Source organism: Penicillium bovifimosum (assembly GCF_028826915.1).
Source record: "Penicillium bovifimosum strain IBT 22155 chromosome Unknown utg000001l_segment0_segment0, whole genome shotgun sequence".
In the NCBI taxonomy this organism is placed as follows: domain Eukaryota; kingdom Fungi; phylum Ascomycota; class Eurotiomycetes; order Eurotiales; family Aspergillaceae; genus Penicillium; species Penicillium bovifimosum.
The window spans coordinates 2846930-2872073 of NW_026622710.1; the positions used below are offsets into that span (position 1 = coordinate 2846930).

The 25144-nt window shown below is 51.5% G+C and overlaps 7 protein-coding genes across 7 annotated transcripts; 5 read left to right on the forward strand and 2 right to left on the reverse strand.

The window, feature by feature from the left end:
- Positions 1-93: 93 nt before the first annotated feature.
- N7515_001082 (C-5 cytosine methyltransferase) lies at positions 94-6791 on the forward strand (the record flags this gene model as incomplete). Its single annotated transcript, XM_056661826.1, has 5 exons — positions 94-406; positions 659-797; positions 855-1604; positions 1666-6438; positions 6491-6791. 5 exons carry the CDS (start codon positions 94-96, stop codon positions 6789-6791), a joined length of 6276 nt encoding a protein of 2091 aa, XP_056526992.1.
- Positions 6792-9461: 2670 nt separating this feature from the next.
- Positions 9462-10902, reverse strand: N7515_001083 (uncharacterized protein; the record flags this gene model as incomplete). Its single annotated transcript, XM_056661827.1, has 3 exons — positions 9462-9854; positions 9906-10488; positions 10544-10902. 3 exons carry the CDS (start codon positions 10900-10902, stop codon positions 9462-9464), a joined length of 1335 nt encoding a protein of 444 aa, XP_056526993.1.
- Positions 10903-12313: 1411 nt separating this feature from the next.
- On the forward strand, positions 12314-14120 carry N7515_001084 (DUF4048 domain-containing protein; the record flags this gene model as incomplete). Its single annotated transcript, XM_056661828.1, has 2 exons — positions 12314-13851; positions 13916-14120. 2 exons carry the CDS (start codon positions 12314-12316, stop codon positions 14118-14120), a joined length of 1743 nt encoding a protein of 580 aa, XP_056526994.1.
- Positions 14121-14763: 643 nt separating this feature from the next.
- On the forward strand, positions 14764-15413 carry N7515_001085 (translocation channel protein TIM22; the record flags this gene model as incomplete). The annotated part of the gene is made up of 3 exons (XM_056661829.1): positions 14764-14868; positions 14924-15019; positions 15078-15413. 3 exons carry the CDS (start codon positions 14764-14766, stop codon positions 15411-15413), a joined length of 537 nt encoding a protein of 178 aa, XP_056526995.1.
- Positions 15414-16153: 740 nt separating this feature from the next.
- N7515_001086 (cysteine synthase A) lies at positions 16154-17334 on the reverse strand (the record flags this gene model as incomplete). Its single annotated transcript, XM_056661830.1, has 2 exons — positions 16154-17151; positions 17214-17334. The coding sequence occupies 2 exons, from the start codon at positions 17332-17334 to the stop codon at positions 16154-16156; spliced, it is 1119 nt and encodes a 372-aa protein (XP_056526996.1).
- Positions 17335-17565: 231 nt separating this feature from the next.
- N7515_001087 (condensin subunit YCG1) lies at positions 17566-21049 on the forward strand (the record flags this gene model as incomplete). The annotated part of the gene is made up of 2 exons (XM_056661831.1): positions 17566-19614; positions 19676-21049. The coding sequence occupies 2 exons, from the start codon at positions 17566-17568 to the stop codon at positions 21047-21049; spliced, it is 3423 nt and encodes a 1140-aa protein (XP_056526997.1).
- A 916-nt stretch (positions 21050-21965) lies between these two features.
- Positions 21966-24077, forward strand: N7515_001088 (putative RNA binding protein (Arp); the record flags this gene model as incomplete). Its single annotated transcript, XM_056661832.1, has 4 exons — positions 21966-22121; positions 22212-22269; positions 22340-23043; positions 23139-24077. 4 exons carry the CDS (start codon positions 21966-21968, stop codon positions 24075-24077), a joined length of 1857 nt encoding a protein of 618 aa, XP_056526998.1.
- Positions 24078-25144: the final 1067 nt, after the last annotated feature.

The window sequence follows — 25144 nt, forward strand, 5'->3', positions numbered from 1 at the left end:
ATCAACTCCGACTCAACCCCCATCCTGTGTTGTCGTTCCTCTGTTTCATCATCAACACCTTCATCCCATCCTTAGCCTTTCTTTGACGCAACAATGCCGGCCAAGAAGGAACTTACTCAGCAGCTGCTGCCGTATGGTCCGGCGAAGGATGATCAGAAGCCTCCCGCTGGAGCAGATGAGATTCCCGAGCTGCGGCGAGGACGCGCGATCGACTCGAAGCGATATCTAGCCACCAACCTCCCGCCCCTGTACAGGCTGCCTGATATCTTCGCTGACATGGCATCGAAGGCCCAGGAGCTGGGATTCGAGCGTGTCCTCTCTCAGCTTGGTGGTCGACCACTTCGAGTGGCCACAATGTGTTCAGGAACGGAAGCTCCTCTTCTGGCCCTAGAGTTGATTCAGACGGGTAAGTGCAGTGACATACCTTCTTTGTTCTTTGTTTGGTTGTTTTGTTTTGCTTTGGTCGATTGCTTGGGTGTTGCTCCGAGGTTCATGTATCCTATCGACGCTGCGGATGTTGCGGGTCCGATATCACATGGATGGTCTTTGCCCTAACTCTACCCGCGTCCCTGGCAACGCTTGGGGTCGATTTGATGCAGTTGACATCAGACATCTCAAAGACGATGATGAACCAATGGCTAATCTCTTCTTGGTATAGGTCTCGTATCAAACCAGCAATTCCGGATCTCGCACGCCTTCAGCTGCGAGATTGTCCCATTCAAGCAATCATACATTGAACGAAACTTCCGCCCACCGGTGTTGTTCCGAGATATTACCGAGCTCGGTGGAGAGAAGGCGTAAGTCTCCATACTCATCTACCTTTGAATTGACCATGTAACTAACCTCCAGTCCAGGCGGACCGCCTATGGATCCTTGGAAGCAATTCCAGGTGGCCTGGACATTTTGATTGCTGGCACCGCCTGTGTCGACTTTTCACCGTTGAACAGCGTCCAAAAGTCACTCCAGCAAGGTGGAGAATCCGCGGCAACATTTGGCGGCCTGTTGCAGTACGCAGAAAAATATCGACCCCAGATGGTCATCCAGGAGAATGTCCGAGGCGCGCCATGGGCTCAGATGAAAGACAAGTGGGAGAAGCTCGGATACATGTGTGTGCAAGCCAACGTTGATACCAAGCACTACTACATCCCGCAGACACGCGAGCGTGGGTACATGGTTATCATTGACCAGCGCCGCTTGAAAGAAGTCGGCCTGATTAACCCTCTGGACCCGCGGGGAATGACACTCGCTGGACGCGTTAGCGACCTTATCGAGAAGTTCAAACGCCCAGCAAGTGCGCCTGTCGGACAATTCATGCTAGACGATGACGACCGCCGACTCGAGCTCATCGAGATGAAAGCCTGCCTCGAGTCCCGGAGCGAGGTCAGTTGGGAACAGTACAAAATCCGGCACGCTCAGCACCGAAAAGACCTTGCTTTGGGCACCGGGAGACCGATTACTCGGTCCCTGCCCGGAGTCAATGACCTGCAGGCGCCTGACTTCTACTGGCACCGTTTCTGGCGGACGCAGCCAGAGCGAGTGTGGGACACGATCGACATCAATTTCTTGAAGCGAATGCTTCAAGGATATGATATGAATCACAAGGAGTAAGTTTTACTCTACCGTCACTTCACTTCAGGGATCGTTGACTAACACTTCACTTAACAGACGTTGGATTGACCTGTCTCAGGGCGTTGATCGAAGCAATGAGACAATTGCAAGTGCTGGAGTTGCAGGTTGCATAACACCGAAGGGAATACCCTTCTCAACCACCAGGGGCGGCCCCGTATCTGGCACGGAGGCTCTTTCACTGCAAGGCCTGCCACTCGATCGGATGCTGCTGACCAGAGAAACAAACGCCGATTTGATGGACATGGCAGGTAATGCAATGACCAGTACTGTAGTGTGTGCAGTCATGCTTGCTGGTTTGATAGCCGTGCATAAAATTCTCGACAACGACAAAGCGGGTTCAATCCCACCCGGCGACACGCAGACACCACGTCTTGTTCCAAACGAGGTTTACGGCTTCGTGAGACGCACTCTCCAAGTCGCCGACGTTCCCCCTGTCGACCAGTTTGCTATGAAAGCCAAAGCAGCGTGCAGTGTGATTTGTTGTTACTGCGAGAGGCAGACTGGGGTTCATGATTCGATCTTCCTCTGCACACTATGCGGGCATACCGCTTGCGGATCCTGCCGTGGCAACCCAACACACTCATATCGGCATGTTTCCCCTCTTTCCAGAGCGAAGCCTTCAGAATTCATTGAAGATGTGAAAAGTGTGGTGCCGATGAAGATCAGGCTTTCCGGCCTATCTGATTCGACTTTCGAGACATTTAAACCCCTTTACTCAGGCGAAATTCTCGCCCAATTCTGGGGCGACTTCCTTCAATGCACCAGGTCTGCCGTGCACGACCAATTTCGCTTTTTTGAGATCAAGCGCGGAAGAAAATGGCGAGTTGTGTACGAGGGCGATCACTCGAACTTGTTCCTTGAAATCGGTCCGGACTCTATCCAGTGGCTTTTGTACGCAAAGCCCCCCGAGTCTGCAAGCATGCGAAGCCCCATTCGCGAAATATTGGCCAAGCCAATCGCACGAATGAGTCCGGGCCCTGTGTCGCTTCTCCGTGGTCATTGGGATGTATCATCGCCAATAAGCACGTTATTGTCATTGACAATCACCGGTCGAGGAAATCATGTTCCCTCGTTCCAAGCTACGTGTGGTCTTCAAGACCCCATTGTGAACGAGTCAAAAGTTTGGGACAGTCTCCTGGTTCAAGGACCGTGTGAAAACGGCGCAGTTCTCGATGTTGACGTCGAAGGAGTGTACAATTGGCTCCCTGAGTGTGGAACAGCGCTGGGATCTTTGTACCGCAGGGAAGATAACACCGCGAATAGGCCTCCAGTATTCCTGTACTTGGACCAGACAAAGATCGGACCGCTCGATGAGGATGCTTGTGTATTTGCCTTGGAACACAACCGGCGAACAGGATATGATGCGAGAACGACCATCGCTGAGTTATCCCCAACCTGGAGAGCATGGGATGTAACGTCGGATTCGCAACGTGTGTCTGCCTCCTGTCGCCAATGGGCCAAGGCTCCCAACGTGCAGTTCGTCCTTTGTGACGGTGAACACATTACCCTCGACACCTTGCAACCCGGTGTTCAAGTCTCGATTGGAAATCATGGATGCCACAATGCTTCTGTGACCCTCGTGTCGCTGGGAGCCTCTACAGCCACCATCAATCTGCCCAAGGCAACCACCTATTGGCAATCATGGGATCCAGAAGCCTCTGCGAGAGAATTGAAGAGCCTCGCTTGGTTGTTCCCAAAGATCTCGGCATGGTCCGATTTCGAAAACTGGAGCGAAATCCTCTGCCCAGGCTCCTCGGATCACAGCCATGACCTGCGCGATAATTGTGATACTTGCAATCCTCCGGGACCAACCATGATTTGGGGCCGGGACAAAGCTGGCCGGATTATGCCTATTGAGAACCCCCAGGAGGCTGCATTGTACGAGCATGCCATCAAAACCCGACCCTCGCCGTTCTTGGTGTTCAGAAGGGTCAACGAGCAAGGAGATGCTGAATTGAGATTTACTCTCAATGTTCAGGCCCTGACGCACCAGGCACAAGGGAAATTGGTTGGCGTCGCAGGCCGTGAGACGGTCAAATCTCACTGGCGACTACTCCCGCATGCGTACGATATGAACCACCGCAATCCAGCTATGTTTACCTTGATGAACAACAAGAACGATGCGTGTGCACTACAGCCTCCCAATTTCATATTCAAGCTGCGGACAGAACAGCTTCGCTCGTTGAACTGGATGGTTTCACAAGAAGCTGCCGACATTGAACCGTTTGCGGAAGAAGAAGTCGAAGAGGCGATCCTTCCGGTGATGCCCTGGCGCGCTGAAGTTAAAGTGACCATGCCAAAAGTTATCCGCGGTGGTGTGCTAGCTGACGAGGTTGGATATGGAAAAACTGCCATAGTCCTTGCACTTATCGATGCTCAATGGATGAAAGATTACAGTCGCCCCGTTGAAGACCACGGGCTGATACCCACAAATGCCACTTTGATCATTGTTCCCAAGAACGTGTTCACGCAGTGGGTTTCGGAATGCAAAAAGTTCCTTGGAAGCATGTACAACGTCTTGGCGATATCGACAAACATCAACAGAGTCACGATCAGGGCTGTCCAAGATGCCGATATCGTGATTTTGTCATGGAGTGTCCTGGGCGGCGATGCTTATTACGCCCGACTGCAAAGATTTACCGGGGCACCGCAGGCTCCCGGAAAAGGGAACGGACCAACAGGTAGAAACTTCGAAAGCTGGTTCAATGACGCTCGTGCTTCCCTGCGAGAGTCTGTTGGCACATTGAGAACGTTCGGCCCTGAGGCGATGCTTCAGCAATTGGAGGCCCGCCGTCGCCGAGTTCAAGAGACGCAAACCGAATCCACTTACGTACCTTCCAGGCGCCTCCGTGGCAAAGCATTTGCCGCAGCTAATCATGGCTCGGAAACAGAAAATGGCTCGGGAGCAACTGAGGATGCGGATACAGGGCCTGCTCCAGGATTGGACGATTCCGACGACACTGACAACTCCAACGACTCTGAAGATTCCGATGATCCCGATTCGGATCAAGTATCATCAACCACTACAGGTCAGCCGAAGCGAGGGTGTGCGAAGGAGGGTCCAGCCGAGAAACGGCGAAAAACCACCTCGTCCAGTCTGAAGACGAAAAGCCGTACCAAGCCGAAGGCCGTCAGGGATGACCGTGCGGAATTCAATATACCGGCAGGTCACGATCAAGACTGGCGGATTGTTAAGGGCGCATTCTTGCACGCTTTCAGGTTTAATCGTGTAGTAATCGACGAATACACATACGCCGGGGAAGGAAAGGAGATAGCCCTGCTCTCATTAGAAGCGCGTTCGAAATGGGTGCTTTCTGGGACGCCTGCACTTGATGAATTTGCTGACATCAAGAGTATTGCGCTTTACCTCGGTCTCAACCTTGGTATTGACGACGATGGCGATTGTGAGATGCCGAGCAAGAACCCTCGACTGCGAGATGTGCGGAAAAGGTACACGAAAGTCGAGGCATTCCAATCATACCACGCCTCTCGCAGCAATGCGTGGTATAGTAACCGCAGGGATCTTGCACAAAGATTCCTGGACCGATACGCACGCCAGAACACCGCAGAGACCAAGGGCATTGAGTGCCATCAGACACTTGTCATGATTGATCCGTCCCCAGCCGAGGCTAGAAACTACAAGCTGCTATTTGACGCACTGGAAAACGAGACCAAGAGTGTCTCCGGGCCGGTGAACAGCATCTTGTCAAGGAAACTGCCTCCCACGGAGTCTCTCGTCATGTGTAGTGTGGTCACCCAGGTTGGGAAGCAAAACTGGATCCCCACACAGGAAGTGATGAAAAATGTGCATACGCAAACGCTTCAGACCGAATCCAGAATAGACTCGCTCATTAGTGAAGCGGTTACATTTTGGTATCGGGAACCGGAGGGGCGAGCAGGAAACCCTACAGCGACAGCTTCAAAGAAAACCACGCTCAAAGGCAAAGCCACAGAAACCACCCCGGAAGACATTTCGCCGGCAGGTTGCCGAGACTCTCTGATTGCCGTGGTGAAAGACGAATTTGATGTGGGCCTCGGCGAAGACTTCATCAGACGTTTGAGGTTGGGCTTTGATTCGTACGACGACAGGAAAGTTGTTGAAGAAACCAAAGCAAAGGTCGACGGACGGTTTCAGAAAGCCTTGAGCTTGGTCAGGGCAAGACGTGTCAGACCTACAAACAGTGCAGGAATCGATGATGCACCCGCCGTTGCAGCGTCAAAGGTTCGTCAGAATCTAGGAAATGAAATCCTTGCTCAGTTGAAGCAAGCGGCCAAATTGTTGCGTCAAGATCGATACAATCAACATTTGCTCCAGATATCCAGTGGGCAAACCCCACAATGTGAATATGAAGCCTGCGCAACGTGGGAAGTGGATGCAAATATCCACATCATCGAAGTCTGCGGGCACGCCCTCTGCAAGAATTGCCTTGCTACTGCGAAGGTGACCGAGTCCTGCCCCGTTGAAGGCTGCAAGGCCAAGTTTGAAGCATCAAAGGTTATCTGCCGTGACGATGTGATCAACGAGGGTACAACCAGGAGCTCCAAGCTCGACCAGCTCGTCCGAATTATCCAGAACACCCCACAGGATGAGCTTGTCATTGTTTTCATTCAAGCACCCACTCTCGTGCTCGTCACGTCCGATGCCCTTCGGAATGCTGGGATTGAGCATCGCAAGGTCACCAAGACCACCGGCATGAAAGGGATCACTGACTTCACTGAGGGGTCCAAGCCGAAGAGAGGCTCATCGGAAGTCCTTCCACGCCCCAAGGCTTTGCTGCTCGAACTGGGTAGTTCAATGGCTGCAGGATTGTAAGTAATCTCTCTTGTCATTGGAAGTTGGTCGACCGTCTAACTGATTCAGAAACCTGCAATGCGCAAATCACGTCATCTTTTTGTCCCCATTAATTGCCGCTACCCAGAGGGATTACAATTCTGGGATGACCCAAGCCATTGGTCGTGCGCGCCGATATGGGCAGACACGAACAGTCTACGTGTACCATCTGCTCGTAAAATACACGTACGACGTGAATGTCTACCAGAGCGCGCACGGAGGCAGGCTCGTGGAGCGTGGCGGTGGGCCAAAAGTGGTCCCCGACAGCGAAGTCGGACCAGGAGACACCAAGTATGAAGGAAAGGAGATGCCAGTCAAAACTGGCCGTTAAATGGTCTCCGTCTCTCCGTTCACTGCTCCAACTTTGGGCTCGCCGGTTGGCTGCCCGACCTCGGTTTTTCCTTGCGTGACCACCTATGTAGGATTTGCGACCTAATTGGTCCTCCTGTTGATATGTACGTCCAATGTTAATGTACTACAATCTACATATGTTATATAGCCTTCTTGCTCTTCCTGACTTTTGTACACAGTAAGACTCCTGTTACTGATAGGCTGATAACGTACTGTATTGCCATTTGCCAGCCACAATGAATAATGATGCTAAAATGGTCACGTGCTCACGCGCTCACGGTCACGCGTAATCGCCAATCGGCGCGCCCCTCTTTTCGCGATCTGATAGTCAAATTTCGAGTGGGAGTCGAGTCTCGGGTCGCCAGTTTCCACACCTCCGATTCGATGGCCCTATGGCTCCGTGTGCCTCAGATCACACAGCCTTGAGCGTTGCCCTCTTCACTGTGTAGGTTCTTAAAGCAATTGATCGCGCTACCTGTCGGGCTAGGTACCGCTGAATTCGAGGTCGATGAGATTAAGTTGTCAAACAACCTTGAAAAATGATACCTTTGGCCATAGAATCAAACAACAGATCAGATGCAGTACTTGGTGCGGTGGGATATTGAGGCACGTGGGGATACCTATGTCCTTGCCAGTTGGCGGAAAGCTAAACGGAACTCGGCACCCACGCAAGGCTTCTGAATAATGGACCTGCTCACTAGCTTCTCCCTGTTACGAAAAAAACCGCCCTCCATCCATGCCGGCCATATACAAAACTAAGATACCGTCTTGAACTAGGAACCTGCACTCATGAAGAATACCGCAATAAATACTGTTTTATTGCAATGAATAGGTAGTTACCGTGTGAAGCATAGTATTTTGATTTTCCTAGTACTCTGGTATCAAATGAAGGTACATATTCGATCAAATACAGTATTTCTGCATGAATACTATGAAATACCCAGGACAGGACACTCTCAGAAAATTGCCAGATTCTGCCGGAAGTTGAATTCCCTTGGAATAAGGTGTATAGTGGGTCTCTACGGGTTAATGCCGGGTGGGTCTATGTGGGGAACGTAAATCTACTATGGGATGGATCCACTATGTGTGGCTATGTTCCTATGTATGTATACCTACATTGGATAAGGAGACAACATTTATCGAGCTGTATGTGATGCTAATGTTACCAAGGGCCAAGACCGACCATTATAAAGCACGCCTCCCGACGGTTTAACCAGAAGATCACAACGGATCTTCCATGCTACCATTCGGGACCTAAGGTTTCAAACATGACTAACGTGGATCCTCGTTGTTCGGGCATCCCGGATATTCGGGCAGGAACTTCAAAACATCAACTTTCCTACCTTTTTTAAACGCCAATTAATCAACCAGAAACCCATAAATTTTACTAAACTAAGTTTTGGGGCATTTGTTAAAAGAATGCCCTTTTTTATGACACCCAGAACAGGCGATTTGCCGACGCATAGGGGGTAAAATATGGAGTGTAGGTTCAACATAGGGTTCTAGAGCGGATGTAGGACGAGATATATATCTCACACTAGGTACCTTCCTCACCACCAACATTGGTAGTAGGACCCTAAAGCTCGGTTAAATCGCCTCTACTGGGTATTTGCTTCATTAATTTGTCCATCTTTCTTGTCTGCTTTCTGTTCCATTTTCATAAATGCTCAATTTCATCCCGCATCAAGATACGCTCATCAACTAACTTGACCGACAATATTCACTCATTTGCGACTGCCATCCTGCAAAACACCCCTCCGACCGGTACAGAATGACTGTGTAATGTCCTTTGTCACTGCAATAACTCCCATTGCAAACCCTGGTTCGTCAAAGTTGTAGATATCATCCGAAGTGATACCATATTGAGCACTCGTGATTTCAACAGGCTTGAACCTCCCAATAATGGTATTTGGATCTTCCAGCAAGTCGCGTTTATAGCTATAACCACGAGAGAATTGACTAGAAAGCTCGGGATGTCGTTTGATGTATCGTGTTGGCCAATTATTGCCAACGGTCTGGAGGGTATCCCCTCTGCGGGTTTCGAGTTGTATATTGGCTATATCTCTCGACATGGCGATCGTAAGAGCAGCACCTCTAGTGACCATAGAGATTAATCTATCCTGGATTGATCCTCCTAGTTATGGGTGAATTTATGGCTTGTAGCCCTCATGACAGACCAAATAGTAACCACCTGGATCCCGCGTAGACCGCGGGACCTTGAAAGAGCGAGCAGCAGCAGCAATGGAGGTAACCCAGCATTTTTAATAACCTTATTTACAAGCAGGATTCTGTCTACCTGCTCAACTAATTTCTAAGATTTTTGGCCACGGATTGGTGGCATGGTAGGCATTTGAAAATTGGAGGTTTGGTGAGGAGAGGAAAATTGAGGGTGCCTGCCCGAATATCCGGGGTGCCCGAACAACGAGGATCCACGTTATATAATTTTGTAATTTGCTGGTCCACACTGTAGAAACCACTTAGGTTCTACATATTTGGCTATCAATTGGTTGGTTAGTCTCCTTGTATACTCCTTCCTAATTCACGGGCGGCCCAACAGGTCTTTCACTGAGTGCAGTTGACTTGAGTGGAGCTTCTATGTCTAAGCATACATGTACAGATGTTTGAACCATACACGAGGAAAGGACTGGCCTTAGCCGCCCTCTATGGATACCTCTGTGTCTTCTCCCTTCACAGGCTTGGTCGTCTGGGACATCCAATCATGGCGCAACAGACCGAGTGCCGTCGGTCGGTCGTCAGGATCCCATTGCAGGGCATTTTTTATCCACTTTAGGAATCCCTCCGCCTCTTCGCTGGCACCATCGCTAGATGTCAGACTCTCCAGGCTCCGGTTTGGTATGGGAGCTTGGCCCGTCCAATTCCCCTCTCCGTCCCAGAACATGGACCCGAGTCTCACATTCTCGCGGAATGCTGCTGGAGGAGGACCAAGTAGAGCAACCAGCTCTGCGACGTGAACTCGGTCATCGAAGGCTCCATTTGAGTTCCTTCCGTTGATCATCTCTTGGAAATTGGTAGATCTCCATGCCTGCAGGATATGAGCCGATATACTGGTTTTGTCTTATGATTGAATACTCACAGTCATTCCAATGGCCCAAATATCGGTCTTGTAGGTTACCTTCGACTTTAGGATCTCTTCCGGGGACCTGGAATGGTTTTCGGCGATGTCGGACTTGTCCTCGTCTGGAAAATGGAAGGTGAGGGGAACACCATCGCCTGGAAGAATGATCGGGGTAATGGGCTGGCCATTGCTGGGCCCAGCAACCCGTGCGCGATCGGTGTTAGCATCCAGATGCTTATTCGGGTCTATACCTGCGACAGAATTAGCAGACTGCCCATCAGGAGGATCATTAGGTGATATACGAGCTGTCAGATAACAATCAGTATGTAAAAAGTCCAACATGATGAGCATTTGCTTCATTGTAGATCTGATCAATCCGAGGTCATGGTGGTCCCCCGCATGCACTTGTTCGGGGTCCATTGAGGGCGCCTCGTGGACAACACAAATATGAGAACCTTGAGGGCCCTTCATTGTAAATCGATCGCTCACTTCGTAAAGTGGGCACTCGAGCTGATTGTACAACTTTGGTGGGTGAATTCTTCCATATGTATTGAGCATATAGTCCACCACGTAGATCTTCAACACGACCATTCTTGGATCCCTATCGTGAACTGTAAGTCAGCGTAGCATTGCACCTGATTGGGTGGAATACATACAACATGTCGACAGCAAACCAAACAGTTGAAGTAGGGCCGCAGCCTATTTGGTGTAGGATGTGATATCGGTCATTCAGCACATCTCCTTCCTCGACCGAATATGTGCATATCTCCTTGGACACATCACCCCTTGTTGCAAGCTCTTCATATTTGAGGGATGGATCTAACAGCCGCAAATCGAAGGTTGGGAACACTGTCGGGTTCGACGTCCATTGTGATGAGCATCGACGCGACCAGGCCATTTGCCGATCAAAGAGGGAGACCCGTCGATATGCTCGGATGGGAAGCGGGTATACTTTCCATCTGAGTACAGGCTTGACATTGGAATGAATCCTCGTAGGATTCGCTCTCCAACTCATGATAAAGACGCGTGTTGCTGAATGCGCGTCTGTGTACGAACAGTCACAGGGTACGGAGATGTGGTTGAAAAACTGACGAGGGTCAACCCCTGCAGGTTCTATTTATATCCTGATCAGTTCCAAGTCTATTGTCACTCCTTCATGGCTAGGAAAAGACAAAGTGTTTTTTCGTACGAAGAGTCAGCTTGTCACTGTGATATTAATCCAGCAGATTTATGAGCGGATTTATGATGTAGGTTGAATTGGTGCGTCACCGCTAAAATAAGCTTAAGCCGTAGCTTGAGGCTTAAACTACACAATACGTTAGCTATCCAATTCCTACCTTGGAATGATCTGACACACGGGGACCCCACACACTTGCTGACTTCTAATGTTGCAACGCTGCCAACGCATTTTGTCTAGGGGCTGTATCTTAACTGAAATCCTCCGCAAGACATATCTGACAGGTAGACGGTAGACCGGCAAAGACTTGTTTCCGGCTTCAGCGCTCTAGGTAGCCCGGAGACATTTGCGTCGTGTAATGCCTCTATGGCGTGGTATTACTCGAGTACTAGGTAGCCGAGAGTTGTACAATGCGATGTGTTGTACCAATAATATAGCATCTCCTTTATACCATAGATTACAATCCATGACGAGGTGCTGTGGGAGGCTCACAGACTCGCGTGTGTATACAAATGCAGACACGATTCGCTTGATGGAATGGCCCGCCGGATGCTTCATTCAAGTCATCTCCACTGTCACTCGTTGTCTGGTTCATAGGTAACCTTTCATGACCCTAATCAACATGTAGATAGTTAGCGCACCGAGTGCAGCATTTGGATAGAACATTATCTAGTTAAGCCTGTATCGCTGTCTACAGACTACACCTGCCACTATGTACTTTGTTTGCCAAGTCCATTTGAGGGGACAAGCAGCAAGCCGGCTTAATAACTGTCAGCTCATGCAATCAATTTTTCTCGCGGAGACTGCTCTAGTTCAAGGCAGAACCTCAGACGAACAATATATGAGCTGCTCACTACGATGACAGCTACTTCGTAAGGTATTCCGCTCTGAGAAACTTTGAAGGGCTGCAATCATGACAGATGTTAATATTGCGACCATCCACAGTGTCCATTATTTTGAAGCACCATGGAGCATCGAGTAATACCCCCACAGCTTTGCACGCTATTACGAGGTCCAATGTCCATTGCAATTTAAAGCGATGCCAAGACCGGAGACAGAACGGGCTGAATAAGAAGCTAGGAATACTAATATCCCCCTGAAACAACCCTTCGGACCCGCTGCGGGCTGGACTCAGGAGACCCGAGCTATTAATTTTCCTCTCCTCAACTCTGTCTTGTTCACTCGTTCTTCTCATATGACTCTATTGTAAATTTATTGATTCCTTTTCTCTCCTACTGGCTGGCCCATCATGGAGAGTCTTCCGGGAGCGGAGAGCCTCATCCACGGATCGCTGCCGGATGCGAACCAGATTTCAACCTCGACTTCAGTGCGACAGGACTCTGGTTCCGAGTTCTCCCACCTCTCGTCTTCACTCGTTCAGAAACGCTCATCATTGCCTCCTCGTGCTGCTCACCCTACCCGTCATGCCAAACGCCTTACTCTGAATTTCCCCGTCAATCTGAACGATCCTGAGCCCACACGCGATTCCACCGTTGCCTCGCCTGGCGCTATAACCCCCGTCGCACAGTCGTCGACACGACCATCCCCCGCACAGGCTCCTGGAACACAAATGGCATTTGATGTTCCAGATGATGGCTACGATTTCCTGCGGGCCATCGCCTCGCAGGAGCGGAAGGTCATGGAGCTTCGTGAGGAGCTCACGCGGGCGGAAGCTGAATTGGTGACGATCAAGAAACAATGGGCACAGTCTGAAAAGTCTAGGAAGCGGGCGGAGATCAACCACGTCGAGCCTCTGGTGCCACTGCGATCGCCTGAATTCTCAACACCCGATCCTTCGAGTTTACATGGCCGGGACAAGAGCATGAGCTCGGCGAGCTCTACAGTGTCGCAAGAACGGATCAGCCGGGAGCTTGACCGGCGGTCTAGTGTTCGTGCTGCCGTACCAGGAACCAAAATTGGGACCAATGGTCGGCGAGTATTTCATGGCACACACACACGGACGCTCTCTCTTCTCTCGCCTGTTACAGGTCCCATCTCCTCCCGTGGAGAGGCAGGTCCCTCAGAGGCTGATCGGGTGGGGCGCACTCCCCGTTCAGCGACACTACCATCCGTCGAGCGCAATAATGCAGCTACAATGAGTTCACAAATGGATGAGAGCCAGGTACCCGAACATTTACTCGCCCAATGGCGGAATACATTGCCTCCCCCTTCACGGGAGGCCTTGGTGCGCACAGGCAAGCAGATGGCATCCGACCTCCGTGAAGGTCTTTGGACATTCTTGGAAGACATCCGACAGGCTACGGTGGGCGAAGAAGGAATCAGCGGAACACAAACACGAAACATGTCACCATCCAACTCGTTGGCACCGCCCAATGGTCGCAAACGGGATTCATTGGCGAAATCTCGAAGTCGAGAACGGTTGCTAGCGGACGGGAAGCTATCACGATCATCGTCATCATCGTCTTCGCGGGGGAGGGGGCCAGCGGCCGAGACAAAAACTGGTAAAGACACCAAGCCGGCGGAAATTTCCACATCCTTCTGGAACGAATTCGGCATTGATACACCCGCTCAGAAGTCTCCCATCGCTCCACGCACCCCCTCCGACAGCAAAGCCACCCGAAACGAGGCGACCGAAGCCGAACAGCGCGACCACCGCCCCAATGAGTCACTCGATGCGGAAACCGAAGATCTCGACAACTGGGATAGCTGGGAAACGCCCCTATCTGGCCAGAAGACGCACACGCCCTCATCAAGTCGATCGACAGTTGATACCAAACATGATAGGTCGCCCGCCACCCAGGGTAGCAGCCCTCGAACCAGCGCTAGGTACCGTTCGACCTTTTCTGATTTCATCTATGACAATCTCGTCATGCGCTGACCACGCTCCTAGCTTTGGCGATTGGAACCCGACCCCCAGTGCTCTCGAACATAACATCTCTGAAGGCATCCCTTGGCCTGCAATTACCAAGTTGGCTCCCTCTAAGCTTCAGCGCACTGCGTCCAACTTGATGGCAGAGTGGGAGCGCTCACTGTCGCCTTCCCCTGAGCGACATGCTTCTCCTTCGCCCAGTCGCAAGGACAGCAAGAAAGACTAATAAGGTTCTTTCGTTCCTTCATGTAAATACTTGCTATCTCTTTGGCCCTCGGAATCGCGCAGGGCTACGACCTTTTGACTTATACCATACGAAAGCGTTGCTTCTTCTTTTGTCACATTTCTTCCCTTTGCTGCTCTGGAAGAACTTGTGCAGGCATTGATTTCTCTGCAAGACTTTGGAATTACCAATCGTTTTGATCATGATCTCTGCAACTTCGATTTTTCGCATTAACGATTAAACGATTCTGCTTTATTTGCCATACGTTTTATCCATTGTAAACACAGTTTCTTGTCTTTTTTCCTTTGTATGTCCTTCGTAGATTGGTGATTGCTCCATCTCTCTTGCCTCGGGATGTTTTGGAAGCCATAACATGATAAGATAACGACACGATTATTTTGCGGAGCAGAGTATGTCACGTGTTGATTTGCGCATTAGGCTGTCCTGGCACGCCGTAAAAATAAATTTGCGGTTCAGTTACTCGCCTCCGCAAGATCTCCGCGTCTCCATTATCTTTCATTTGCCCACGCGATATCTGTCTCGCCGAGGTCCAGTGGATTGATCAATCAAGTCAGCTTGGATCTTACTCAGGGAGTTCCACCTCAACATACCCTCGACCTAAATACAACTCCTCTTGTCTTCCAAAATGGCCTTTCCGGGAACAACGGGCACCACAATGCCAATGACCGCTCTTGGGGGTAACCCCGCGACACAAGGCATGAATGAGCAGGAACAAGCAATGGTCAAGATGGTTAGTCTCCTATATTATTGTGGATGAGATGGAATTCTAACGAAAGCCCGTATAGATGCAAGCTGGCATGGAGTCTTGCCCTATCAAGACAGTCATCTCAGGTACCATGGGTTTCGGCCTTGGTGGTGCCTTCGGTCTCTTCATGGCCAGTGTAAGTTCATATCGTCATCCACATCTACATCTTCATGTCTAATTCCTTCGTGCTCCAGATGTCCTACGACTCGACCTTCACACCTCAGGGTCGCGCGATCGCCGACCTTCCCTGGCGCGAACAAGTCCGCCGCGGTTTCAAGGACATGGGTGCCCGCTCATGGTCCTCTGCTAAGAACTTCGGTATCGTCGGTGCGCTCTACTCCGGCACAGAGTGCTGCATCGAGGGCCTCCGCGCAAAGAACGATCTTACCAACAGCGTTGCCGCCGGTTGTGTTACCGGTGGTATTCTCGGCGCAAAGGCTGGTCCTCAGGCTGCTGCATTCGGTTGCGCTGGTTTCGCGGCGTTCAGTGCGGCTATCGATGCCTACATGAGAATGCCTGCCGACGACTAAACGTTCCTTTTGGATACGAGTTGCACAGGCCCATTCCGTCTTTTGGCGTCTCTTCTGCAAGGCGGTCTTGACTCGTTGCGTTTTTCGACCTGTACATTTTCGGCATCTGGTGTTCTGGTATAGAACGGAAGCATTGCGGGCGTTTCGGTTGTTCTTGTCTATTTTGCATGGGGAAAAGCGTTCTTCCGACCTCTCTCCCCTGCGTTACATGTTCTGTTTTCGCTACCTGGCCTCGAGCTAGTGGTTCTCTCTATTTTAGACACTCCGGGTCTACCTCTTTACTCAACTGTACAATACCAACTGCGTGGATATACCACTGGCCTCTGAGACTCACCTCTCACAATTGATACCATGTTATTTTCTATCCAACTCGTTGTGTCAATGAATACTCTGCTCATCATTAGAGCGTTTACTTGTGACGTCTGCCGTCCTTTCAAACCTCGCGGATGGAAGCGGCCAGATTGTGATATAACCCAAGAGCTCCAGGAGATCATTCCAATTCGAACTTTGAGTCAACTAGATATCAACTTTAGTCGGTTCGGACCTAGATTGTGATCACGTATGAGATGCACGCCTCTAAGCCAATCTATTCGGTCCATATCCTTTTACCCAATGACAGCCGAGCCACATGGAACTAATAAGCTAAAGTCATGTTCAAGTCTCAATCATACGGATCATAATCGCAAGAAGGTTGCAAGTTAAATGGAGGTATATTTTTTCAATTTGTGTACAGTCACAGTCTAAGGCAGCACGATGTACTTCTCCAGGTGCTTGGGAATGGAGGCACGCAGGTTCTTGCTCTCGAGCCACTTGCCGGAGAAAAGGCGATCAGCATAGCGGTAAGCGCCGTCACAGAGAATAGTGACAACGGTGTTGCCCTTGCCCAGCTTCTCCGCAACCTCCTTGGCAGCCACAACGTTCATCGCGGAACTAGCACCCAGGTAGAGACCCTCCTCATCCAAGCAGCGGTAGACCATCTCAATGGTTTTCTCATCGCTGATGTTCACTGAACCATCGAGCAGGTCAATATCGGGCTGAAGGTTGTCGGTCACACGGCCCTGACCGATACCTTCAGTGATACTGCTTCCAGAGCGGTCAATCAGAGTGCCACCGCTCTGGATGAAGCTGTGGAGAACACTGCCAGGAGGATCGGCGAGGAAGCTCTTGACACGACCGTCGCTGACGGTCTTGAGATAGCGAGTGGTACCAGCCAAGGTACCTCCGGTTCCAGTGCCACAGGTAAAGGCGTCGATCTTGCCCTCAGTCTGAGCCCAGATCTCCGGGCCAGTGGTGTCGATGTGTGCTTGACGGTTGGCAATGTTGTCGAACTGGTTGGTCCAGACTGCATTCTCCAAGGACTCGGCGTGACGGCGCGCCTGGTGGTTGTAGTTTTGGGGGTTATCAAAGGCTACTGCGGGCACTGGGTATACTTCCGCACCCAGCAGACGGAGCAAGTCAATCTTGCCCTGGGACTGGGTGTTGGGCATGTAAATCACAAGCTTGTAGCCCTTTGATCGACACACATGCGCCAAGCCAATACCGGTGTTGCCGGCTGTTCCCTCAACGACGGTACCGCCCGGCTTAAGAAGGCCCTTCTCTTCCGCATCCTTGACCACGAAGAGCGCCGCTCTGTCTTTCACGCTGCCTCCGGGGTTTTGGAACTCCGCCTTGCCAAGAATGTTGCAGCCGGTCTGCTCGGAGAGCTTCTTTAGTCGGATAAGAGGGGTATTTCCGATCGCTGTAGCGTGTCAGCTTTATGTTGCAAAGAGTATGCACAATGTACTCGGAGCTAGAACATACCCTCGGTCAATCCATTGACGACACCCTGAGCTGTTGATACCCGGGTGCAGTAGGCTGTAGACCCCTCGCCTGCGGCGCGGGCTGCCGTAGTCGCAAAGCGACGAACACTCTGACGAAACATTCTGGATATGACTTGCAAATGCAGGAACAAACGGTTCGGCCTTCGTCGGGGAATGACGAGCTCCGATCGTCGGCCTTAACTCGGTCACGTGGGTAGTCGACCCTTATCGTTTATCGGCATCCCGTTTTGGGCTGTTTGTTTACCGCCAAGACCTCCACTCCTTTGATCGGTCCCGCAGCCCGCGATGCTTTTTGCCTCCGAATAATCAACGCCCAACACCACCACACCACCATGCCTGGCAGAGTCGCCGCCCGTTCGACCTCTGCTGCGACGACACGCCGGTCGTCAGCACAGCCCTCTGCGTCTGGGCGTGCTGGCTCCGTGACCCCATCATTCGCGATACCTGAGGAACCAGCAGAGCCTACATCATCCCCCACTTTGCGTCGCGATGTTTGCTTGCTTTTTGCAGACGCGCAGCGCTCGACTACTGGTCACCGAAAGCTGGTAGTGCGCCTACGCAAGCTTCAGGAACACTGTTGTGGTATCTCACCAAGGAAGAATGGCAGGAACACCAAAGATCAAGAGCCCGAAGAGGCATTGATTCCTGCGGAGGAAACTGAAATTGAGAGAGAATTCAATGTGGAAGTTGGCCGTTGTATGCTTCGCATTCTGACGATTAAGAAGAGTGAGCCTGTTGGAGACCGAGTTCTGCGGTTCTTGGGTACATTCCTCAGTCATGCTTCTGAGAAAGATGCCGAAATCTTCGCACCGAGTGAGGATGAAGACCATAGCGCCGAAACACCGACCGCCCGCCTTACATCCAGCTTGGTGGCAACGCTGGTGCCTGTCATGGCTGCCAAGGACAAGATGGTGCGCTTCCGCTCAACCCAAATTGTCGCCCACATCGTGAACTCGCTGGAAGCCATTGACGACGAATTATACCACACTATAAGGCAAGGGCTTCTGAAACGCCTTCGGGACAAGGAGGCCTCTGTCCGTGTGCAAGCAGTTTTGGGACTAGGGCGTCTGGCAGGAGATGATGCAGAAGACGACGACAATTCTGCCCTCTTAGAAAAGCTGATGGACATCATGCAAAACGATACAAGTGCCGACGTTCGCAAAACGCTACTCACAAACCTTCCTCTCGTCCCAGTGACGCTTCCTTATCTTCTTGAGCGTGCCCGTGACCTTGATGCCGCTACTAGACGCGCACTGTACTCACGTCTTTTGCCTACCCTGGGCGATTTCCGTCATCTGTCTCTATCTATGAGAGAAAAGCTTCTTCGCTGGGGATTACGTGATCGGGATGAGAGTGTTCGCAAAGCTACAGCAAAGTTGTTTTACGATAGATGGGTCGAGGATTGCGCTGGCACGAACAATAACCAGGACGAGGGTCCGACTGGCCAACGATCTCCGCCCGACATTAATGCACTACTTGAACTCCTCGAGAGAATCGACGTCGTCAACTCCGGAATGGAAAGCGGAATTGCACATGAGGCAATGCGCGGGTTCTGGGAAGGCCGTGCGGACTATCGGGAGGCTGTTGTCTTTGACGAGTCATTCTGGGAGAACATGACGGGAGAATCAGCGTTCTTGGTGCGGTCCTTCAATGACTTCTGCCGCGTTGAGAATGAAGGCAAGTACGACAGCCTTGCTGATGACAAGATGCCTGAGGTCACGGCCTTGGCTTATTTCCTGGGTAAACACATCACCCACCTTTTGCAACGGAAGAAGATTTCCAAAGAGTCGGGAGAGGCAAATGACGATGACGCTGTTGAGCACGAGTTTGTTGTGGAACAATTGCTACACATCGCTATTACCTTAGACTACAGCGATGAGGTCGGTCGACGAAAGATGTTCTCGCTACTTCGCGAAACCTTGGCTGTGCCAGAACTTCCCGAGGAGAGCACCAAGCTGGTTGTGGAAACTCTGCGGTGTGTTTGCGGACCTGACGCTGCAGCTGAAGCCGAATTTTGCAGCGTTGTCCTCGAGGCTATTGCCGAGGTCCATGATACTATTACCACCGAAGACAGCTTTGTGTCTGCTAGGTCTGAGATCAGTGATGATACTAGCAGACGATCCGAGACTCCAGGTGATGAAGAGGTTACTCCCTTCAACAAGGAGGAAGCCAAGGCAAAGATCGTCCGCGAGATCGTTGTCAACATGAAGTGTCTATACATTGCTCAGTGCATGTTGCAGAATATCCAAGGCCATCTGCAGCAGAACATGAATCTGGTTACCATGCTTAACAATTTGGTTGTACCAGCTGTTCGCAGCCACGAGGCCCCAATCCGAGAGCGTGGTCTCTTATGTTTGGGTCTTTGCTGTCTGCTTGATAAGGTTGGTGTTTCTTCCACATTGCTGTAACGATACCGCTTGCTAACGTTTGGGACATTTCTAGAACTTGGCGGAAGAGAACATGACGCTCTTCATTCACTGTTATAGCAAAGGGCACGAAGCGTTGCAGGTGACGGCTATAGAAATTCTTTGTGATATGATTACGACTCACCCATCCCTGCTCGCCCCTGTCACCCAAGCTGATGGCGAGACTGTTACGCCGCCTCCCATGCAGAAACCTTTGCTCAAGGTTTTCGCCCGCGCCTTGCGTGCTAATTCACCCAATAGCGTGCAGTCTGGAGCAGCAGCCGCTCTGTGCAAACTCCTACTCACCAATACATTTACCCCCTCTGGGCCAAATGTACCACCGGCAATTCAGGAGCATAACCAAACTGCCGTTGAAACCCTCTTGCTCTCCCTTGTGGTCTCTTTCTATCACCCACGTACCCGCGAAAACCCCGCTCTTCGACAATCATTGGCGTATTTCTTCCCCGTATACTGCCATTCGCGCTTGGAAAACACTCAACATATGCGTCGGATCGCTGTGCCAGTGGTTCGCGCTGTAATGAATGCGGCGGATGAGTATTACTCCCTCGAGGCCGAGGAAGACAGCGATGGAGAGATTGATCCCAGCGTCGGCGAGCGCGAAGTGAAGGCTCTCATGGCCGGCGTCATTGGCATGCTTTCCGAGTGGACTGATGAACGCCGAGTCGTTGGTCTCGGTGGTGAACGTGTCATGGCTGGCGGTGCTGCCAACTCCAATGTTTGCGGATGGGTCCACCTTGCTCTGGTCAAGGATATCCTCGAGCGTGTTCTCGGGGTCAGCGCAGCGCCCAATCGCTGCTCGCGCGAAGAACGCAAACTTCTCTTCTCCCTCCTCAGCAAACTTTACTTTGCCGCCCCTACGTTGCCCGCCCGTGCAAGCTCCCGCGCCCCTGAAGGTGAAGACCAATTCCGAACCAGCATCCGCAGCGCGACCAGTGTTGAAATCGATCCTGAAAACACCGAACTCGCGACCGAGGTCAAAGAACTGTTGGATCAAACCATTGAGGAGGGGATTGCCGCCGAAGCCTCCAGCCGGAACGCTTTGGTGAAAGCCAAGAATGCTGTCCTGAAGATTCTGGCCGTTGCACAGGATGGTCGTGCTGCCAGCGTCCGCCCCCGAGAAGGCACCGAGGACATTGATAACGATGCAGCTAGCGTGCGCTCTGGTAGTGTCCGTCGCTCCGTGGACCCCACCGGTGGTTATGGGCGTCGTCACGTCTCCGTTGAACCCAGTATCATGGAGGAAGATGAGGAGGGCGATAGCCGTCTTACATCTGCTACCGCAAACCGCCCCATTCTCTCCATTGAGCCTAGTATCATGGAAGTCGATGAGGAAGATGAGAATGATACTAGCCGAGGTACTATCATTAAGGAAGAGACGGGTGATGAGTGATGATTTTATTAATTGTTTGGCGTTGGTTGTTACTTGTTGGGTGTAGCTTGTTGAGGGCTGAGGCCACTTTCTATGGAGGGTTGAGTTAGGGTTTTGTACATATGTTTAATTTCACATGCTCGTGCCATATACAGAGTGCTCTCCTCTTCTCTAGACTCTAGAGATTGATATAGATACACGTGATGTGCCACGTGATGATCGGCCGTGCATTTTTACTTTGACAGCGGCGAGAGACAGACAAACTCTGGGGATTGGGGATTGGAATGCGTTTGTCTCAGTTTCTGGTGTTTCACTGTTTCCCCTCTCTATATCTGTCCCACCTACCTATTGTTGCTTGTGTTTTGGTTGGGGTCAATTCTCATGTCCTCTTCCTCTGCCTCTGGTGGAATAAGGTCAACAATTCCTTGTATGATTTCAGGAGAGAAAAGAGGACTGTCTTGATAGTTATATCCTTCTTGTTCTACTTAGCTAGTTCTGTGGTGAAAAGGCCATCGTAAGATCGCAGGGATCTGGCCCCCGGTTGGGGTTGCACGGTCAAGACCAGTCCAAACACACAATTTCCAGGGGAATTGAACGGGATGGAAGATTCAATAGAAGTGAGAGATTGAAAATAGAAAAGAAAATATTCTTCGTTGTCTCTTCGTTCATTTCTATACACTTTATGGTAATCTCCGCCCCCCCGTGAGCCCCGAGACTTTTCTCATTTTCTCTTAAAACTCCACCGAGTTGGCCTTCTCTTTCTTTCTCCCCCCCCCCCTTTCCCCTTCTCTCCTCCCCCGGGCTTTCTCTTCCTCTAATTTTCCCACGACTCGCTCCTTCGGTCGTGTCGTATTGTCTTCTGCTTCTCCCGCAGAGACATTTCTCCCTTTATTTCCCCGGGATTCCTCTGCCGCTCCGTTGGCGGACAAAGTCAGCGATGGCGGCCGTTTCAGCACCTACCCCCAAGCTGGATCGATACATTGTCATCCACGTTGCAACTACCTGCGATGAACATGGTGTATATGTCACTAAGGATTCAGCTGAGGTCATTGAGTTGGGATGGATCCTGTTGGACACCAAGACATGCGAGGAAGTCCGTTCCCCCTCCCCCAGAACACATTCTACCCGTCCAATTCACTCCCGAGGTCAACCCGATTGCTGACATGTTTTATTTTTGGTTCAGCTGCACCGTGAAAGTGTCCTCGTTAAGCCTGTGAATACACCAATCACTCCGCTTTGCAGTAAGACTCGCCTTGGAACAAACTTTAGAATTGGAGTTCTAGGATCAATTTGTGACTAACATATTTCAAGCGAGCTTGACTACTTTGACATGGGAACACGTTCGCTCTGCAGGCACTTTCCGGGATGCCATCGCTCGGTTCGACGCCTTCGCCAAGGAACACCTCCTCAACAAACACGAGTTTGCCTTTGTGACGTTGGACTCGTGGGATCTGCGGGTGCAGCTGCCCCGCGAGGCCCGCGACAAGGCTGTAGCGCTGCCCGCATACCTGCAGCACTCCCGTACTTTTGACCTGCGAACCGAATACCAACGCTGGCAGAATCACCACCCTGAGTCGTTGCCTTTCGGTCCCAGCTCGCTCTCTAACATCTGCGCTGCCCTCGAGGTTGAGCCCGTTCAGTCGTCCGCCCCGATCAAGCACAATCTTCCTTTCCACTTGCAAGCCTTGGCGCCCGCTTCCCCCCGCCGAGCTATGGAGGAATCCGTTACTCTCGCCCGTGTGCTGCGGGGTTTGATCCGCAAGTCGCAGCCGCCCCAGGACCACCCCGAGATCCTGACTCGTCCTATGGATGCTCATGCCGATGTTCGTGCCTTTTTGTCGGAACGGAGCAAGGTTCTGCACCTCAGTGGTCTGCCCCACGATACCACTCAGTCTGAGTTGGAGAGCTGGTTCACCCAGTTCGGTGGTCGTCCCATTGCCTTCTGGACTCTGCGGACCCCAGACCAGCATAAGCCTACCGGCACTGGGTTTGCTGTCTTCTCTTCTCACGAGGAGGTGAGTTTGTTCCCGATCCTTTGATCTTTTTATACACAGAGTCACCTGCTGTCGTTCTTCCAATGTCTTGCCTGCTAACAATACAATTCATTTAGGCTGCTGAAAGCCTGTGCATGAACGGTCGTGCGCTCAACGAGAAAGCCATTGAGGTTTCTCCCTCTTCCAGCCGGGTTCTGGACCGCGCCGCCGAGATCCTCACTCCCTTCCCACCCTCCAAGAACCGCCCTCGTCCAGGTGATTGGACTTGCCCGTCTTGTGGCTTCTCCAACTTCCAGCGCCGCACGGCATGCTTCCGTTGCTCGTTCCCCGCCATGGCTGCCGCGCCGGACCCAATGAACTATGGAAACTACGGCTATGGCCCGCCATCAATGATGCCTCCGCACATGGGTCACGGTGGCCACGGTATGGGTGGTGGTCACTCCCGGGGCATGGGTGGCAACGGTGGTGTTGTTCCCTTCCGCGCTGGTGACTGGAAGTGTGGCTCCGAGGGTTGTGGCTACCACAACTTTGCCAAGAACATCAACTGCTTACGCTGCGGTGCGCCTCGCTCAGGTGCTGCCGTCGTGGCCGACTCGGCGTTCCCGTCCCCGATGGATCCGCCGTCGCAGTTCAACATGGGGCCCAACTCGATGGCTAGCACCCCGGCCCCAGCTCCGTTCGCCTCTACCGCCGGTGGTTTCGGCGGTTTCGGCCAGCAGTTCGGTGGCCCACCTAACAACTATGCTCTGCCTTCCGGTGGTCTCGGTAACAACACCCCTGGTGCCTACCCTCCCATGGGCCAGATGAACTCGGGCTATGGTTCTTCCAGCACCTCTCACTCGGCCGCCTCCTTCGCCAACCCGGCCACCCAGGCTGCGTTCACTGGCGCAGATCACGGCGTTCCTTCCACCAGCGCTTCGAACGGTGCCTTCTACGGTTCCGATGGTGCCAGTGATCCCTTCGCTTTCCTGTCCTCTGGCCTCGGTGGTCTGACAGTCAGCGATGACTCTCACTCTCGTCGCAACGGTTCCGGTGCCAACAAGTCGCCTGCTTAAATCTAGGTCTATTTGTACCTACTTCACGCCCCACTCACGAATTGGGCGCTCACACTTATGTTGTCCATATTGCAACCCTGCATTGTGGCGGGTTTCTGCGTTGGTTGATATTCGTTGATACGCATTTGTATAAGGGATTCTGCGGTTTCGGTGCATCGGGTTGAAAGGAGCAGGCGGGTTAGCGTTGTCGAAGATTTCGGGATTTCTTTTTCTCGCCTCGCCGTCCTATGCTTTGTGTGATGCTTTTCTTTTGCTTTTTTGCTTTTGGTCTGTCTTGTGTGATTTTTTTTACTCCTCACCTTTGTGGAGCTGCTTTCCCCATGTGATTTTTCCATCTTGCGCTATATGGTTGTTTATTATTCTCTTTCGGCGACAGGGGAGGAATCCCCTGATGGTGGTGCATGTATGTTTGAATGTCCTGGCATTCTCTCTCCCTTGGGTTTTTATTTTTTTGTCTGCAGGCATGGACACACGGTGGGAGCCGAGATCCTGCTATTGGCATTGCATTTTAGATATTTTGTGCTCCCTTTCTGCTTTGGGCATGGGAAGCGTCGGAGAATTCACGGTCTTGATCTGGGGGATATACTGGGCCTCCATTTGGGGTGTTGGGGATTTACTTTGAAGCTTGCGCCGACATCGAGGATCTCTTCGGGACTGTGAATGCAACAAAAATACATTGTTCTGTCTATATTTGACTTATCTTCTGTGCTGTTTCTTGCTGGACAGAGCTCACTTTTGTAAAGGGGATCGTGATGCCTGGGCATTGCTGCACTGTTCTTATAGTCGGGCATGCAGATTACTGTGTAGTTGGTTGACAAGTGCCAAAACTCGTCAATCTTCTTCTCTTACAGAATATTGAAATGCTGCTCAAAGCCTCAAGTTCAATAATCAATGGAAATTTACCCTCTTCACTGGAAATTCTAGGTCAGGTTGTTAGATATTGGTAGGTACGTGCAATTAGTACGATGCACCCATAGTAAAGACAAGTACCCGCAGTAGCGCTTGAGGCAGCCGTAGGCTTTCGCGTCCCACCGCCCGGAGTCCGTCATTGCTCCATCCCAGTTAAC